This window comes from Pinus tabuliformis, chromosome Q (genome assembly GCF_031772625.1).
Source record: "Pinus tabuliformis cultivar Carrire ecotype Pingquan chromosome Q, CPIR1, whole genome shotgun sequence".
NCBI classification, from domain to species: domain Eukaryota; kingdom Viridiplantae; phylum Streptophyta; class Pinopsida; order Pinales; family Pinaceae; genus Pinus; species Pinus tabuliformis.
This window is the reverse complement of record NC_142296.1, coordinates 991543313-991562938: the sequence shown is the minus strand read 5'-3', so window position 1 is coordinate 991562938 and position 19626 is coordinate 991543313. Positions and strand designations below refer to the sequence as shown.

At 39.1% G+C, this 19626-nt stretch overlaps 1 protein-coding gene across 1 annotated transcript in view; it reads left to right on the top strand.

Annotated features, from left to right (window-relative positions):
• LOC149222803 (long chain acyl-CoA synthetase 6, peroxisomal-like) overlaps positions 1-19626 on the top strand; it is a 64176-nt gene that overhangs the window by 6716 nt on the left and 37834 nt on the right. The window contains exons 2-14 of the mRNA XM_089385639.1: positions 2601-2661; positions 2763-2840; positions 3101-3172; positions 3301-3382; positions 3678-3783; positions 3896-3972; positions 14124-14168; positions 14300-14386; positions 15012-15101; positions 15268-15347; positions 15471-15564; positions 15954-16042; positions 16161-16249. Of these exons, the coding sequence (XP_089241765.1) occupies positions 2601-2661; positions 2763-2840; positions 3101-3172; positions 3301-3382; positions 3678-3783; positions 3896-3972; positions 14124-14168; positions 14300-14386; positions 15012-15101; positions 15268-15347; positions 15471-15564; positions 15954-16042; positions 16161-16249 (1050 nt within the window). The remainder of the gene's footprint in view (positions 1-2600; positions 2662-2762; positions 2841-3100; positions 3173-3300; positions 3383-3677; positions 3784-3895; positions 3973-14123; positions 14169-14299; positions 14387-15011; positions 15102-15267; positions 15348-15470; positions 15565-15953; positions 16043-16160; positions 16250-19626) is intronic.

Here is a 19626-nt window from a genome sequence, read left to right as displayed (position 1 = left end):
TCCTAATCCGACCAAGTAAAATGTTACAAATGAGGCATGAGGTGGGTCTTAGGTCCACATAAATGTTCACGTTGACTTTGGTTACTTAATGTAAAATTAAATGTTCACGTTGACCTTGGTTACGGGTTATTTAATGTAAAAATAAATCTTAACAAGATTGGCTTTCAAGCGATAATCTATTGATACAATAAGGAAAGTGATTAGTTATAAATAACTATATATAAAGATTACAATTATTCCAAATACCTCTTAATATTAGCATGGAGATATGACGAAGGATGATAAAGTACAGAAGTAGGTATACCGATGAAACACTTTTTTTAATATTAATAGGGAAAGTTATGCAGATATGTTGGTAGCAAGCTCTAGGGATAATATATTTAGCGAAGGGTTCGTTGAGAAGCTCAGAGCATTTATTTTGAAGCTTCACAGAAAAAGGACCGAATACATCAAAGCAGATAAAAAAACTATCTGTCCCATAGGCTATCTTTAGCCTTGTAGACATTAAAATAATTTCATTTCATTTCATTTCAACAGAGACCTGACAAAAGATGATAAAATACAGAAATAATATGCAAATACAGAAATAGACACACCGATGCAACTATATAATAGAAATATAAAGGAGAGTGGATATGAGATAATCCAACTTAAATATAACCGTGAACGGGTATATGAAAAACCATCATCATGGAACTACTCAACTCTGGAGGAATCGCCACCCATGAATTGCTTTTCTTCCAGAGACACATGATATTGGTCTAGCCATATGGTAAGTGCTAAAAAGAGGATTAAGTAAAAGAAAGAAAAATGAGTGGGGATACCCAACTCAATGTATGGTCATCCATACTTGGGAAAGATGGAGTGGGTTTGTGATGGTCCAACTCAGTAGAATGCCCCAGCGTTTACGAATACCCAATCATGCTAGAACAACTCAATTCCTGAAGAAAAGCCACCATTGAATATGTACAAATATGAGAGTGGGTTTTTAACTTTTTGATGACTCGCTTGAATAGAAAAGTGGACACAATAATCTCTGGAAAGAATGCAAATGGAGACTCTGCACTAGGGCGACCACCTTTGAAGACCAATACTCGACTAGTATAAAGGAATTGCACGTTAGCGTACCCAAAGGGACAAATGCCATGATGACAAGAAATCCGATTTAAGGGAGTAGGGGGTTAGCTCATGCACAGAGCACCTCAGGGACACAGTCAACACTTTTGTGATGAGAGCCCTCATGCTTGTATAAATGCTCACACTGCATCTGTTTACCACGTCACAGCACATGGTGTAGGATCGAGGCATGTCAGCCTCTATCCATGAAGAGGTGCGGCATCCTTCCCATCCCCACCTTGGCACACTTCCCTATTCACGGTTACGGGGTGCATGGGATGAATGGTTATTGTTGGGATTTTATTTTTATTATTTTTATATTTTATGATTTTAAGATAAAGACTTCTATGTTCAGGACTCAACGTCCCATCCCCTTGAATTTTCGGCTGCTCCCACACATCTCTCTGCTCGTGTCCCCCATCCCAGAAACCAGAAACTTTGTGGAACATAGATTTCAAGTAACTAACTTAGCTACACAACCTATTGAGGTAAGCTTCCAGGGGAGCAAACAACATATAGGCAATGAGATTAATTGGACCTAGAATTCTATCCTTTCTGAAGTTGGCTGCTGACAATCGGATGCTTCAAGTTCAGCCAAGTTCTAGTGCATCCATTCCAGATGCACTGCACGCACGATGCCCTATGTTCTGTATTCTATATATTGCACAATGCAGTAGGTGCTCCTAGAGATGGCTCAGGTCCTCCCTTTTATATATTTTATAATGATAGTTGTATCATCGAATTCCATTCGAATGCTTGTAGTCATTTTCTCATGTTAAGTAGTTTTCTTTCCTGCCACATATGCTTTTGAGATACTGTCATATAGCTTGGAAAAACTGAGAAACAGGCATTTCAGTCTTGACATTCAAAAACTGCTGTGAATTCTGCTATGCTATTGACTTAATTCTTGTTTCTTTCCATCTGTTATTTGTGATTTGAGATGGTAGTATTAATTTCTTTACCCACCAAACATTGATTGGGAGGATTAGCTGATTTATCGATTGTCAATTTCACTAGAAGATATTATAGAATGATGTATAAAAATTCAGCTCCAAGGGTTAGCTCAGTTAAGTGTCTCGCCATCAGGAGGTCATAGGGTCCAATCTCCCCGAAGCCTTTGGGTTCAGGCCTTGCTAGTGGGCCGCGGGGCTGATTCCCTTCAGGTTGATCAGCCCAGATATTTCTTCTGTGGACGTATCACCACCCCTTGACCAAAATGCCCGTGAACCACAGCCTAAAAAAAATGATGTATAAAAATTCATTTCCGTCTCTCTGCGAGAATTAACTAAATTCATCACAAGAAAGGAGAGTAAGTTTATTAAACCTTGACCAGCTAAATTTCTATTTTGCAAAACACCGTTGTTTTAATATTTTATTTAGTGCTTGCAGGTGTGTTATTAAATTGTTTCACATGACCATTCTACTTGACATGTTTGATAGTCTTATTTTGCAGAATAACATTGAATTTCCGTTCATGTTTACAGGGCAAGGGTACAGTGTTGTTCTTCCTGAGAAATTACAAACGGGAAAATGGAACGTTTACAGGTAACATTACATTATATACTTTTCTATTGATTAATAAACTCTACTCAATTTTCCTTCTGATTGACATCAGTTGAAATTTACTGTCTGTTTGGTTGCTGCAGATCAGCACGATCTCCTTTGAAGCTTGTCGATAGATATCCAGAGCATACTGAAATTCGAACACTGCATGACAATTTTCAGTAGGTGCTTGGTTTCAGTGTGTTCAATAGTAGTAAGGTTTTTTTATGGTATTGTTTTGCACTTTGAGATTGAACTGTCTATGGCCAAGTGTGTAACCAAAATCTAACTGATCCATATACCCCAAAATAACCCAGTTTTTGTTGATACAAACTTTTAAGAATGTGCCTTGCCATCTTAGGGAGAATTTCTGAGATGCATGAACGATGTCTGTATATAAATGCATTGATTCCATTATTTTATATTGACTTTTCTAATATAGGCATGTTGTGGACTCTTATCATGAGTGCAAATATCTTGGTACACGTGTTCGTGTGGATGGAACAGTTGGCGAGTAAGTTGTGTGCTTTCTTTGGGTTTTTAAAACTTTCATTTGCAGTAGCAGTAAGAACATGATCACTAGTCAGAATTCTGAATGCAGTGTGTATTAATTTGTTGTTTACATGTCTACTTTCTTTGCAGATACAAATGGATGACATATGGAGAGGCAGGCACTGCACGAACTGCATTAGGTTCTGGTCTTATTTATCATGGCATTCCAAAAGTAAAGATACTCTCTTTCACTGCATGCAATAATTACTACAAACTTGTTAAATAGAATAGAAAAAATTTAAAGGTTGGTTCAATAATCCTTAGAAGATGGAGCACGATGGAAATGCTGTGCAAGTATATGCTTGATTTCAAAATGTGATTTTTCCAGAACGTATATGTTTCAGTACGATCTATTTTAACATTTTGAAATTATTGATAGCAGACCATAGATACAATTTTCTTCAGTGTAATCTTATATTTGATGTTGGTGGCTGTTCATGGATACTGAGTCATTTTCCTGAACTTAGGGAGCTTGCATTGGACTGTACTTAATCAACAGACCTGAATGGATTATTACTGAACATGCATGCTCCTCATATTCTTACATCTCGGTCCCTCTATATGACACTCTTGGTAACTGTCAAACACTGTTTTCAGCATATTGGTTTGATCTTATGCCATAAGTTCATCTTTGTTGCAGTTAAATGCCATTAGTCTTGATTCTGCTTGCAACTGACTTCTACAGGTCCAGATGCTGTAAAGTACATTATAAATCATGCTGATATATCCGCTGTATTTTGTGTTCAAGAAGTGTTGAAAATTGTAAGTAACTGTTTTGATGGATGAGAATCTAAATACAGAAATCTAGTTGACTGATCATGGAAAAATTCAGTGGAGATGCTTTTTAGTGGTTGATTTAAGCTGACTTCCTGATATCTTCTAATTTTGTATAATTATATGTTGTTTTTGTTCCATCTATCAGAATTCTTTTTTTGTAAGCTTGGTGGGACTACCTCTTCATCATGTCCAATATATCAACCTGTTTGGGGTGGGGAATTGAACCGGTGACTTCACATCAAGGAGTGCCTTAACAGAACACCTGATCACTGTCTATCCAAGACCCTGTGGACCCATCTATCAGAATTTTGAATTGGACTCTTTTGTCACTTTACCCTTGAAAGTAACTGAATGCTTCTTTCTAATTGAAAAAATAGAGAATCTATTTCTGTGTAATGCAGGAAGGTAATATCTTCTTAGCAGAGATTATCTTGATGGACCTCTTCACTAATTTAGCAAAGACTGTCTTGTTGAACCTCTTCATCAACATGTTAGCTTTCTAATACCCAACTGCTAATTTAATAAAAAATTCGAGATGAGGAAAATGAAAACTGAACTCCAAACTCTTTTACTAAATATGCTGAGTATTCTAACAAAATAATGGCAGTGGAAAATAAAATCACGAAGACACAAGCACACACTAAATAATACACCAGAATTTACCTAGGAAACCCCAAAAACCTGCCAACTTGTTTGTTTTATTATTATTCTTCTCAGCAAAAAAATCTCAGAAAATTGATTACAAATATTGGGAAAAATTCCCCTTCAATTCGCTGTCCCTCAACACACTGTTCTGCGTCTCTATAACCAACTCGGCCTCTACATATCCAGCTGTACGGACTCATACAGGCTATTCGGCCCTCCTGCGCAGGCTGACTCAGCCTTGGAAAGTGAGCACGCTGCTGCAGAAATTGCGGAGGCTATTTGGCCCCATTCTTTCTGCCCTAGCACACTGAACTAGAATCTTTTCTTACTGAGCTAAAACACACAAATCTCTAGTGCGTAATGATGATAGCCAAGTTTGCACCCTTCCCTTTTAAAAAATCGAATTGGTCCATCAACTCAAGTCGAACTGACCTATTAACTCTAGTCATTAACTCAAGTCGAACTGCTTAGATCGTTTTACTATTTTTGACTATAGGAAAATTAGATTTCCTAACTCAAAATTAAGTGAAAGTGTAACTGCACCTTAGCTTCACTTGTGGGTTCCATTGCCAAATTTAGTAAAACCCATCCATCTCTAACTTCAATTAACACTCCCTGTTAGAGAGGAAGGTGTTTTGTACTACACCTAGTTTATCTCTAAAGTAGACGAATATGCCTCTTGCCAATGCCTTGGTCAAGATATTTGCTTTATGCTCCTTTGTAGGTATGTATTGAAGTTTGAATTTAACACTCTGAACACAATCTCTGATATGGTGGTACTTGGTCTCGATGTGCTTGGAGCGGTCATGAAACACTGAATTTTCAAAGAGCTTAATTCAACTATGATTATCACAGTTTATGACCATGGGATCCAACCTTTGACTGAAAAACCTGACATGTAGCTTCCTCAACCAAATAGCTTCACAAGTTGCCAAGCTAACAACCATATACTTGGCCTCAACTGAGCTCAGTACCATTGATCTCTGCTTCCTACTGAACCAGGAACAACTTTTAACCCAACACTAAAAGGACAACCTGAAGTGCTCTTCTTGTCTGTTGAACCCCCTGCCCAATTTGCATCTGTGAATCCATGAAGACTCACTCCATTAACTTGTGTGAATCCATGAAGACTCACTCCATTAACTTGTTTGTACAACAAACCATAATCTTTCGTTCCCTTGAGATCCCTCAACACTTGCTTGGCAACAACCCAATGCACTCTAGTCGACTCAACGATAAATTGGCTCAACTAGTAGACTGTGAAGCAATTGTCTGCTCATGTGTTCAATAGATACATCAATGACCCTATGAGCTGCCTATAGAGAGTGGGATCCACTCACTCACCTCCGGTAGCATCCACCTTCCTTTAGTTTGTGACTAGAGATGTGGTCATGGGCCTGTAATCCTGCATGTGGAATCTACTGCACATATCTGCCTTGTCCCAAAATAATCTCCCCATCACCCTTCCAAACCTCCAATCTAAAGAAATAGTGTGTAAGCCCTATTTCCTTCATCTCAAACTCTTAAGCAAGGTCTCTTTTGTAGTCACAGATGAGCTCCACGTCCCTTGTCAATATCAAATCATCAACATATAACAAAAGAATAAGAGTTTGGCCCTCAACCACAATATAGTACAAGTTAGGGTCAACTTCACTCTTGGTGAAGCCCAAACCAAGAAGGTAGTTGTCTATCTGGCATACCATGGTCTCGGTGCCTGCTAGAGCTCATAAAGAGCTCTCTTCAACTGGCACACATGTGTGTCTCTGTTGAAAGTCTCAAACCCCTTAGGCTGCTCAATATATATATCTTTTCCTCAATAACTCCATTAAGGAAGGTGGTTTTCACGTCCATTTGGTGGATCTTCCACCCCATCTGCACTTTAAGTGCTAGAATAGTCCTAATGGATGAATATCGGGCCACTGGTGCAAATGTCTCATCATAGTATATCCCTTCGACCTAAGAGAATCCTTTGGCCACAAATCTAGCCTTACACTTCTTGACACTCCCAGCAACTGTGTGCTTAATCTTGTACACCCATCGTGAACAAACCACTGATTTGCCAATTGGCCTTGGCACAATATGCCAGACGTCATTCTGCTTGATAGAATAATATTGGCATCTCGCCATACCTATTGAGAAGCTACCTCCTTATAGAAAGAAGGCTCTGATTCTACCACCCGAGTCATAAGTGCCATGTACCTAGTATATCTCTATGGTTGTTTACTCTGTCTGAATGTGGAATTTGGAGCTCCAACTCTCTCCTTAGCCTCCCTAATCAACTGATCTGTCCACCTAGCTCGTCCTCTCCTTGCTCTAGAGTCACTGGCTGAGTGCGCCCCTCTAGCTCTACCCTCTCCTCTTGTTCATGCACTTTCTCCTCAACTGTGTGCTGGTTGGCCTGCCCAACAACTCGCTGTGATGAAGTTTAAGGAACTAGCTGAGCCTGTTGCTTGGGAGCCTACTGCTGCGCTTCCTTCGCTGCACCCTGCTCATTCTCTAAGGACTTCCTGAGAGCCCTTTCTTCCTCGAACTTCACATCACTTTTGATCACTGTCTTCTTGAGTGTTGGTATATACACCCTGTATGCCTTAGATGTCTCGTTGCAGCCGATGAAAATGCCCTTCTTTGGTGTGGGCTTCAACTTCTTTCGGTTATCAGAAGACACATGGCAGTAAAAAAGGCTTCCAAAGATCTAGAAGTGAGACACGTCAGGCTTCTTCCCTGTGAAAGCCTCGTCTAGTGTGACTCTGCTTAACACCCTGTGTGGATTCCTGTTCTGCAAAAACATTGTAGTGTTGCATGCCTTTGCCCAAATAAACATAGGTAGCCCCTGGTCATGCAACATAGCCCTGGCTGCTCCAACAGTGCTCTGGTTCTTGTGCTCAACCTTGTTGAGGTTATGAGGTGCGGTGAGCTCTCTCCTAATGCCCTCCTTGGCACATAAGTCTCTGAAGGCGTTGGAGATGTACTCCCCACCATTGTTTGACCTCAGCATCTTGATCCTCCTACTAGCTTGGTTCTCCACCAGGGCTTTGAACTCTACGAACTTTGAGAAGACCCGATCTTTCTTCATCATGAAGAAGGTCCTTGTCTTTTTAGAATGGTCATCAATGAAGGTGACATAGTATCTATATCCCATTAGGGATGGAGAGGAAAATGGTTTGCATACATCCGAATGTACCAGCTCCGAGATGCTCTTGGCCTTACTGTCTCTGTTGGAAAAGAATGTCTTGGCATACTTGCCAAGTGTGCAATCCTTGCACACGTCATGTTGATCTACACTGTACTGTGGTAACCTTGTAGCAATCTCCCTTAAAATATTCAGTGCTCTCTTGTGTAAATGACCCATACACCTATGCCAAAGCTCTCCAAGGTCACATCTATGCGCATTGATCTCTCTACAACTAAAGGTCGCTTTTGTCTCAAATGGTAACCTATAGAGGTTCTTCACCCTAACTCCAATTTGCTTCATGGCTCCAGATTTTAAGGGCTTGAGGAAAGCCTTTCCTCTGCTGAAGATGACCTCATAACCTTTGTTTTCTAAGGTTGAGATTGAAACAAGGTTTTTCTTCAACCCTGGAACGTAGATGACATCTCTAAGGTAGAGAGGATTCTTGGATTCCCTCTCAAAGTTGACAGTACCCACGCCTTGTGCTAGGTACCTGCCATCATCTCCCATCTCTATATGAAATTGTATATTCGTCTCTGTCAACTGGCTTAAATAACTCTTGTTCCCCGTCATAAGACACGATGCTCCACTGTCAATATACCATATGCTATTGGCCACTGAGCTTTCCATGCAAGCTATGAGAGAACTCCTCAAATTGAGAAGTGAACTCCTCCACCTTTGTTGATGCTGCAACATGATCCTTCTTGTATCCCTTCTTCATTTTTGGACACTTGGTGGGGTAGTGCCCAAACTGATGACAAGAGAAACACTTCACTTTACTGAGATCTTTCTTATTCTTGCCACCTAACCTGAACTTGGCCCTTCCTGGATTTTTCTTGCCCTTGGCCTTGCCCCCTTTTCCAACTAGGGAAAAGTTTTCCTCTTCCTCAGTCTTCGCATGAGACCCATATTTAGCTTGCTTCCGGATCTCCTCTTGCATGCAATCACTCCATAGCCACTCCCAATCTGAAATATTTTCTCTGCCTCCCACTGCATCAGTGAAGTTTTCCCATGACTTGGGAAAGCCTAATAGTGCAAAATTGACAAGGTCTCTGTTTGAAACTCTCCCCAACCCTGGCTAACTCGTCTTTCACTTGGGTGAATTTGGTTAGGTAAGAAATCACAGACTCAGACTTAGTCATCTTGATATTTTTGAGTTTATCTCTGAGTACTAGCTTCTTGGCCTCACTCGTACCCTGGTACAACCCTAAGATAGTTGTCCACATGGCCTGAACTATCTTCTTTATAGAAAGGTGAGGTATGATATGATCCTTGACTCTTTCAAGGATTATTCTTATGGCCTTTGCGTCCTTGTTATGCTGGGCCAGTTGCTGAGGATCTGTTGGTGGACTCTCCACAAATTCCCAAACTCCCTGCTCCTCCAATACTATACCAATCCTCTCCTTCCAAGAACAGAAATTCGAGGCCCCATTAAGCTGTCCTCAAATCTCAGCCCCAAATACACCATTCTGCAAGTTCGAACTTCTCAGAAACCCTTGTGTAAAGCCTGCTTGAAAAACCCTGGTGCAGGGAATGCCTTGGTCACGCAACTAGAAACCCTGACGCAACCCTGAAGTGAATTGTGTCCCCTTTCCTGCGTCTTTCACTTGCTCTTGAGGAAAATAACGCGCTTTTTGGTCTTCAATCAGAGACACGCTTTGATACCATGTTAGCTTTCTAATACCCAATTGCTAATTCAATAAAAGTTTTGAGATGAGGAAAACGAAAACTGAACTCCAAACTCTTTTACTAAATATGCTGAGTATTCTAACAAACAATAGCAACGGTAAGTAAAATCATGAAGGCACAAGCACACAATAAATAATACACCAGAATTTACCCAGGAAACCCCAAAAGCCTACCAACTTGTGTGTTTTATTGTTATTCCGCTCAACAAAAAAATCTTAGAAAATTGATTACAAATATTGGGAAAAAATTCCCCTTCAATTCGTGGTTCCTCAACGCATTGTTCCTTGTCTCTCTATAACCAACTCGGCCTTTGCATACACAATTGTACAGAGTCATACAAGCTATTCGACCCTCCTGTGCAGGCTGAATCGGCCTTGGAAAGTGAGCATGCTGTTGAAGAAATTGCTAAGGCTATTCGACCTCTTTCTCTCTTTCCTAGCACGCTGAACTAGAATCTCTTCTTGCAGAGCTAAAACACACAAATCTCTAGTGCGTAGCGATGATAGCGTAGTTTGCGCCCTTTCCCTTTTTATAAAATCCAACTGGCCCATCAACTCAAGTTGAACTAGCCCATTAACTTAAGTCGAACTATTGAGATCGATTTACTATTTTTGACTATAGGAAAATTAGAATTCTTAGTCAAAATTAAGTGAAAGTGTAACTGTGCCTTAGCTTCACCTGTGGGTTCCACTGCCAAATTTAGTGCACTTTTAAATTTAGCAGAACCCTTCCATCCCTTACTTCAATTAACACAACATCTGCATTGGCCAATGTTTTCATCTTGTTATGTACCGAGTTTTGTATTTTAGCTTGGCTTTAGATAACTGGAAAATCTATTGTAGGAAAGATGATATATTGATCAGGGCTTCTCAGTTGTTTCAAATCTTAGATAGAATATGCTCAAGCATATCCAAATTCTACATTTTTTTCAATGATTGTTAAACACTTGTTAGCTGGAAAGAAAGACAATGGTAAGTTGTCCTCTGTATTTGAAGTGCTTCCTGCCAGTGTTTTCCATGTTATATCATTAGGTTATTGCGCTGAGAGTCGCTACAACTCAGTTTGGGGGTAAATCTCAAGCGTAAATGTTTAACATTTAACATTTTTAATCTAATTTCGGCCCTATTTGAAAATTAATCTAATTTTTATTGTGTATAAACACAATATAAATTTAAAAGCAAAGTGCAGTTGGTTTCATTGAACATGCGAAGTCAAATTCTATTTGTGAGAAAGGATTTCTATAACAAGTGCGGAATGCAATATAAATTTTGTGTTGTGTGATTGATTCCCATGTTTGAATTCTTTTCGGTTTTGGTTTGAATTTTTTCTTAAACAAAGCACTTCCGAAAGTCCAGTGTGACATTATTTCAGTGTTTCGTGATATTCGATAAACCATCTATAACTCAGACAAGGATTTATTTTGCGGAAACCAATAAGAGAACAATTCTTTGTTACACTGTAATCACTCTTGACTGTAAATTGCGTTTATACGTAGTAGGCTAGTAGCCTCTCAAAGATACTAAATACAATTAGAATTAGAATTAAAATATTCATTGCAGAAGGATAGATTAGATTGGATAGGCAACTGAGCCTTGTATCTCAAACTATCAACGATCAGTTAAAGAGTGAATGGTAGAGATGAGATATACATTTCAAGGGATAATGGGGATATTATACTCCTCTATGCTCTATGTATGGTCACATTGTGGTGCAGTGGAAGTGAATAATGTGGAATGATAAAGGTTACAATAGATCAACATTCCTCTGCGTTGACACCGACCCCTGCAATACCGTCAAGTCGCAATTCATTGCAGTATAGGTAGCCATTGCTGTTCGGGATAGTAGTCCACGCTATCGAATGCTCATTGCAAAGTTGGCTTGCCTTGCGACCTGTTACCGCTCAAACTAGTAGAGGATCTAAGGGGGGATCCCTAAAGGGCAAGTGCTAGGCCAATGGCAACAAATGGAGACTTAGCCCACTGTCACCTTAGCGAAGGCTTCTTAATATTTACAAACTTTCACCGATGGGAGGAGACTCGATATTTGTGGAGTCACTAATGGATGATAAGTCAATGGATATGAGTGACCCAAACCCTTTCCTAGAAAAGTTTGAAGGATGGAGCTTGTTTGCTTTCTAAGCAAGGTACTATGTATTTCTAGGGAAAGGAAGAGGATTTTGAAGGCTAGGTTTATGGGAATAGGCTTGTAAAGGAGTTTCCTAATACCTAAAATCCTTGTTAGAATTGGTATCCCGGATGGTTCTTGAAGGATGGTCTCTTGAAGGAACAGGACCACACGGGGCCAAGTGGACCTGGTCTAGGATATGAGGAAGGTATGAAGAAACCAGTGATGTTCTTACCCTAGACAAGGTGGGTGAAAGGATCAAGAGAAGAATTTCACTTGAAGATGTCGAGGACCGAGGTACTAGCCTTGGGGATGATAGGGCAAGTTGTGAACCTGAAGCTAGGGCTTGAATTTTTTTCCAACTTCACAGTCGGAATGGATTCAAAATTGGTGGAAGGCTAGAGGAAAGGCTAGCATAGGAGACCCTAGGAGATCGATTTTTTTTATGGCTAGCTTGCTGGGAAACTGATGCCCTAGTCACCCCAATGTGGCTAGTCCTGGAAGGATGTGAGAAAATGTGGATTTTAGTGCCTTAATCTTTGGGAGAATGGAGTCTATGTTGAGTAAGAGTAGGATTTCTTTGTTCCCAGTCAAGGAGGCCTCAAGATCACTTTGTTTTCCTTCTACGTCAAGAACAAGCAACCCTGCAATGTTTATACTTCACTGTGCAAGAGAAATGGCTTGTCAAGGTCAAATTTTACCCCGAGGAGGTTTTGCTCCCATTACATGGCCCATACATTGAAGAAAATGCTATAATAGAGACAAATTCCACAATATCAAGCAGTAAATGGATGCAACAATTAGCCCTATAACAATGAAAATCCCAATCCAACATATATGACAAAAGTAAGCAAGAATAACAACAAAAAAAATGTTCTTACATGTAATAGTGTATATCCAACCATTCACAATTGCCAATAAAGAGGATCCAAGAGAAGATAGACCAATATCCATACATCAAAACTCATCCATAAAGCTCAAATTCATCCTTAGGAAAAGTGTGAAAATATCAAGAGAGAAAGGAATCCAAACCAAAGTGATGATGAGAAATGAACTCATCTCTCCTATATATACACAACTAAGGAGTTCGAATTAGCCTCCTTAACCTATATAAGCCCCAAAAATAAAATAATGTGCTAATAATACAACTTCTGGTGACAAGCCCACCAAACTAACTCATAAATGAAAAAGTAAGCCTCTCAAGAGGTCAAATAACAATCTATTCATCCCTCTAAGACACTTATTGAGGTCCGCGGGTGCCACAATGAAGAATAGGACCCTCAAAAGCAGTGGACAAGGGGTTGGCCCCTTGTAATAACATGTGGTGCTTCAAATGACATGTAAGGGCACACAAGTGTCCTCATGGGTCTCCAAACAAATCGAAGATGCCTTTAGGTCACTTGCAAGGGCTAGGCTGATAGTGTAGGCGATGCCACATCATCGTACAAGTCCTGGATCAGATGCCAAGTGTATGGTGTAGATCTGAGGTCGGTTGGGCATGATGGATCAGGTGTATCCTCCTCATCCAATAAGTGAACCACGAGCAATCTCTAAATGGATGTGGGGATCCATGAAGTGCAATCTACTGCTGTGGAGGCCCATGGCTTTCAACGCTCACCCTATATGTGCCAATGTAGTCCTCTGGAGGATTGGGACTCCATATAGGGAGACCAAACCCCAAATGGAAACCATCTGCAATCCTACATAAGATCCAATGTGTCCCCTAGTCTTCCAATACAAGAAGTCATAGATAAATCGAGTAAATGAGATTACCTAATCATGGACCATAGGTGGGGACTTCATAATGGCCCACCCTTCCATAATGGGCTTCGGGATGTGCCAGTGTCTCCTAAACTCCTAATGGGTTTAACCAAGTATCCTATTAGGTGGTTTCTGCCTCTAAAGGGGATAATGTAGTCAAGGTACATCCGTCAAAAGATGGTGGCATGTGACAAATGGGTGAATGAAGGGGTGAGGAGGGGGCAACCCTGTGTCACATGTTGGGGTACAAGGGTAGCTAATAAGAGGGAAGCCTACACTTGGGTTTATAATGTGTAGAAGGGAGCATTCGTGGTACATGAGGTGCCCCGACCTTGAATTTTCCACCCTTCTTTGTATGCCTTTGCCTTTTTATGATTTTCTTTGATTAACTGCTTGGAGCTCAAGGGGTTAGAGCATGATGTGTAAGATATAGCAGTGAATTCCCCCCTTTTAAGGTGGGGCGGTTCATCACCCACCAGGTGTTGGGACAATCATGGGTTCCTATATGATGAAGAGGGCTGATAGAACCTGTAGGAACCAGGGCTACGTTTGCACTTCCACACTATATTCATTCTAGTTGTACTCCTTAGTCTCATTGACCTACTTTGTGGTCATTCATTAGACATTAATAAAATTATCTTATCTTCTCTTATCACATAACACAACTAGTTTGATTAGATTTTATTTTTTCTATGAGCTATGCAGCTTGGGTTTCTTTTCATAACATTGTTCACTCTGTCTGTTTCAGATGTTGAGCTTCTCATCAGAGCTTCCCTCACTCCGCCTTATTGTGGTAACAATCTAATCATGCACTTTTCTTTTTGATATTTTACATTGATGAGTAAATGGGGTGATTTCACCTTTTATGATTTTATCCTTGTCTCTGATGAAATGATATGACATGTTCTGATATCCATCTCTCAGGTTGTTGGAGCTGCAGAAGATCTTATTCCTTCCCTCCCATCAAAAGCTGGAATTGAAATTATTTCTTATTCAAAATTATTGGATCAGGTAGAATATATTATTCTGCTATGTTGGAAGTGATTTTTTTATGATATTAGAGTTTCACTTACAAACAGGAATGTCAAGTATCAAATCAAGATACTTATTATCAACAGATCTAGATGAACCTTGATTGGGAAACTAGTACTTGTTATTTAGACAATGTAATCTTAGACAGACAGAATGAAGATAACCTCCAAACGAGCTATTAATTTGGCTTGAATGCAAATCTATGGTTATTGGTCCTTAAATTGGACGAGACTGTTTTAGAATCCATTATTAGCCTGCGTGCTATTCATGATTGAAAATTAAAACTACTAACAGAATAATGAATGCTAAGATTTACTCTTATTTGTGATCTAACCTATTTATTGTTGGTCATATCAGCTAAGGTTTGATTCATGGCAAAGAAAAGATAGAGAAAAGTGTTCAGAAGTTCAAATATTAATAGCACTTAAAGAATAGCCATTGGTTACAAATATTCAGAAGTTAAAATATTAGTTTAAGTAGTGGAGAATGGTACTTGAATAGCTATCAGAATTCAGTTGAAATTGCTACTTTTAAAAAAGTAAGGGGGTAAAACTGTCAAGTATGTTGGCAGTCAAGATTTTTATGATTGTCATTGTTCTTTTAGGGTCGTCGTAATCTTCAGCCATTTCGACCTCCAATGCCAGGAGACATTGCAACATTTTGCTACACAAGTGGCACCACTGGAACTCCAAAGGTACTGCCTGTTCTTTTTTAGTTTGAGTAATCTTAATGTATTTTTTTTTTATCTTGATATCTAAAGATTTTCCACATTGACACTTGACTTTGAATGTTCTTAGCAGACTACATTCATATGTTGTCTAAGAAACGATCTTAAAGTTCCCCTTTTCTGACCTAAACAGGGTGCTGTATTATCCCATGAAAATCTGATTGCAAGTGCTGCTGGTGGTACTCTTAGCGTCAAACTCCACCCTACAGATGTGTATGTTTTTTACAAGTTTAAAAATAATGATCACTATTTAATTAAGTTGGAGATGAGTTGATATCATCTCATTTTGAGTTGTGTTGACTTATATATTCTCTAATAGCATTACATATTTCACAGCTATATTTCTTATCTTCCTTTGGCACACATCTACGAACGGACAAATTGCATTGGGCTGGCCTACAGTGGTGTTGCTATTGGATTTTACCAAGGGGTATGGGAATCTCTTTCTAATTCTTAAAAGGTTTATTACAGTGATAGGTTTTGGTTCCTTTGCAATAGAGGATAAATATTATCCTGTTTCAGACAAATGCTCATTATTTGTATAATTGTGGAGCATGAATATTTAGAATCTACAAGGGAGAGCTTTGTAGTATAATTCAATACATGGGGGGATACAACTTTTTGGTGGATGCAAGGGAATTCTCACACACAAGTATGCACTTGATGTTTTAACTTTTGTCAATGTCAGAATTCTAAGCATGATCTAACAAATACGTATTAAGTAGTAGTTCCCATGGAGTTAAATCAGCTGCTAACTTGTTACCTATGAAGGCATTACTACCCCATCATAGACTGATGCCATGTATAATATTTTTACAGGACAGTATGAAGCTAATGGATGATTTGGTAGCATTGAGACCTACAGTATTTGCCAGTGTGCCTAGGCTTTACAATAGAATATATTCAGGGTACATAATACTGCTGATTAATGTCATTGTAATTGTTGCTGAAATCTGTGTGAACCTTGCTTTGACATTTGAGTGACACTAACATAACTGCGTTATCATTTTATGCCTTTTCAAGCAGAATTTTAAATGCTGTAAAGATGTCTGGGACACTCCGAGAAAGGCTTTTCAATGCTGCATTCAATGCGAAGAAGCAAGCCATTATGAATGGTACGATATTCAAATACTTTTGGATTTCCTTTCTTTATCATTTCTTTTGATGCTTAAGTTATGAATCTTGAAAATTTTAAATACTTATTCTATCTCTTCTAGGGTTTGCCTCTTGTGTTTTCCCCTTTGTACTCTTTATATTTATTTGTATGTATGTTTGTGGTTAATGAGTGGCCTTAGACACTCATATTACCAACTTGTCTTCTTGTATTCTCTAGTTCAATTGACCTATTTAGGCAATTTGACGATATTCATATAGAATTTCATTTCATTTAATATGAACTTGAAGTGTTGTATATTTTTTTCCCAAGGAAATATCCTGTCAGATCCACCCGAAGGGATCACTTCCCGCCGGCTTATTAGCAGAGCCTAACCCCGAGGGAGTCGAGGAGAATTGACCCTGTGACCTCCCATTAGCGAGATGATTTTAGCAACGGCAACTCGACCAATTGAGCTAATGCTTGGGCCTGATCTAAATTGTTGTATATTAATTAAGAGCCAACAAAATTTTTGGATCTTGTTTTCCTATTCTTGACAAACATATTAAGATATATAAAAGAGTGATAAAAGTTCATAGCTCTAGAAGATTTTGTGCTTTCCTTTTCTTGGTTAATTTATTTGTTTTTTGGTTCTATTTTACAGTTCATTTATACAGGCAAGTCATATGTAGGTCCCACTCACCTGGGGGCTTTATTTAGTTTCAGTTTGACCTGGGAAGGGTATCATTTTTGGCATTGTTGGACAAGAAACATATCAAAATCTTCCCTTGAAAGATTTGTTGGGAGTTTCATCTCTGTTCGGGTAGGAAACAAGGAGGGTAGGATTTAAGACAGATTCAAAATCTTTTTTTTTGGATTAAAGCTTTCTTTGACTATTAATAAAAGAAATATGTGTAGGGATAGAGTCTACATTACAATGTCTTAAAATCTAGCAAGCAAAGTGAAGCCACAAGAGCAAATAAGCACCAAGAAGTAATGATGCCAGTATTAGGAGGAGGATGATTGTGGTTGTCTGGTTGTAGGAGGCTATAGCATAGTTTTAGAAACTGGCTGGTTTGAACTGGTAACTAGTCAAACTGTCCGGTTAGTGACCTTCAGGCTTCAGCCAATAACCCAATAGAAAATCTGGTTTGGGGACTGGTTGGTACTGGTTTGGTACCAAGCCTTAACTGGTCAAATAGGTTGGTTAGTAACCTTCAGCCAATGACCCAGTAGAAAAATACAGGGTGGGGACTGGTTGATACCGTAGATGGTTTGGTACCTAACTGAAACCAATAGGTCTGTATTGGCCAGTTCTGCTCCAAACTAGGCCGTTCAGATCTCACATTTGTGAGAGTGTCTGGGTCCCAAAATGGCATTTTTAAGGTGGTTTTGGAGGAAGCTAGGGGCTGTTTCCTTCCCAAAAGAACCCCCCTTCGCTATAAAACCAATCGTCCCCCTTGTAAATTCTGAACCTAAACAGCAAAACCTAACTCAACCCTAGCAATGCTGGAAATCAGTGGTAATGTTAAATTCTTAAAATAAGTGAAATTTCCTTTATCTTTTTATATGTTTTACTTAAGTTTTAAACATTACCCTTAATTGTAAAAGTGACATTTCCTTTATCATTCCTTGTTATTCATTTTACTTAAATTTTTAACATTACCATTAATTGTTTCAGGATATCTGAGAGTGATTCCATCCTTATTGGACTTCATATGGAGAAATTAGAATTTCATATCCTAATCAAAATTTAGTGCCTCATTGATTATGTATTTTGTTATTGATATGTATTGCACTTGGTGCCATTTTGATATATTCCCTTATAGATGAGCAAGATTTGCTTATTTTGTCTCTAATGGTTTGGAATCATGGTTTGAAATCTTAAAAATAGTTTTTTCATTAAAAATTAATTATTTTATGTATTTTTTTCAAATCTAGTTCACTGAATATAGTTTGATCCGATTCTGGCTTGAAAGCTGGTTAGATAGGTTGGCTAGCTCAAAACCTGGTTCCGGTTTTAAAACTATGGGATATAGGGGTTTGTGCCCCTTTGAAATGCAAGAAGTAGTGTCAAACTGTTTACTATTTTACATGATGGGATGGGGGCCATCTTTGATTGTGCTCGTGCAATGGTAAGTCCTATTATGTGGTAGAGCTCATGGTGCACAAGCTCCCATGATAGTACTCTAACCATTGTTGTGGATGCTCCATCTCAAGCTGGACTTTATGTGTTTGCACTATGATTTCTATTGATTGGTGTGCTACATGCCTCTCAAGAAAGACCCTCCATAACCACCTTCCAAAATATTATATGTTCCAAGTCAAAGATGTGAGGGTGCTCTCCATTGTTTTATGCTGTTACAATCACTTTAGCCCAATTCTTATGTTTTTAGCAATCTTTCAAAACAATTTAATCTTCCAATGATTAGTAGCAATTGTAGACAGAAGAGTAAATGCAATGAATAATAAGAGACAAACAAGAGACACCAGATTTGGTCAAAGACTAGGGAAAAACCCCACAAGGAGGAAAACCCTTTCAAATTTTTCTTTTTATTAGATTGTCATAAAATGTTCAGAAAAGAGAGAGTACAATGTTCCAATTCATCAATCACAAGACTATTCGGGAAAACCAACCATACAATATCCAAGAGATGAACCCAATAACAATATTGATCAGAATCAAAGTTCCTGTCCTGTGGTCAACGATCAAGATTTGCGGTCAAATGTTGTCAAAACCCTAGGTCACCGCTGCACAGAGTCAGTGACCATGCGGCTAGTTGCAACTCTCCAGCTGCACGGAGAATTCTGTATGTGTGTGGCTACAACCGAGATTTCCCTGTTCTAATCCTGTGTCCCCAAACCAAAAACCCTAATTCACACGTGCAAGTTCGAACCTTGCAATTTCAGAGTTGTATGAATGAATTTCATGAACCAACCTCAAATTTGTGTGAGCCAATCAAAGAAGAGAGAAGAAGAAGATGCTTGATGATGATGTCCAAATGCGGTTCACTTGACTAGTAATTATAGGCTTCCAAGGGTGTCCAATTTCTCTTTTGTGTCGACCTCACTTTGTGTGAATGTGGGCTTCCATATTAAAAATATATTTTACCTCAACCAAATTAAATTCTTCCAAGGGATAGGAGGGGTCTTTCTTGATGAGGAAGGCTGCCCAAAGGAGGGAATTTGTCCCTGAGCTACCGAATTAACACTCCCTTTCAACTAGGGAGAAATTGCCGACAACAACACATGTCCCATCAAATCAAGTGTCATCTCTACTCATTTGTTTAACACTCTCAAATCTAAAAGAAGAAGAATTTGACGTCATAGGGGAGCTTAGGCTGCTACCACCCTCTATCCAATGACAATAGGCGAGATACAACTTACTAGTAAGGATCA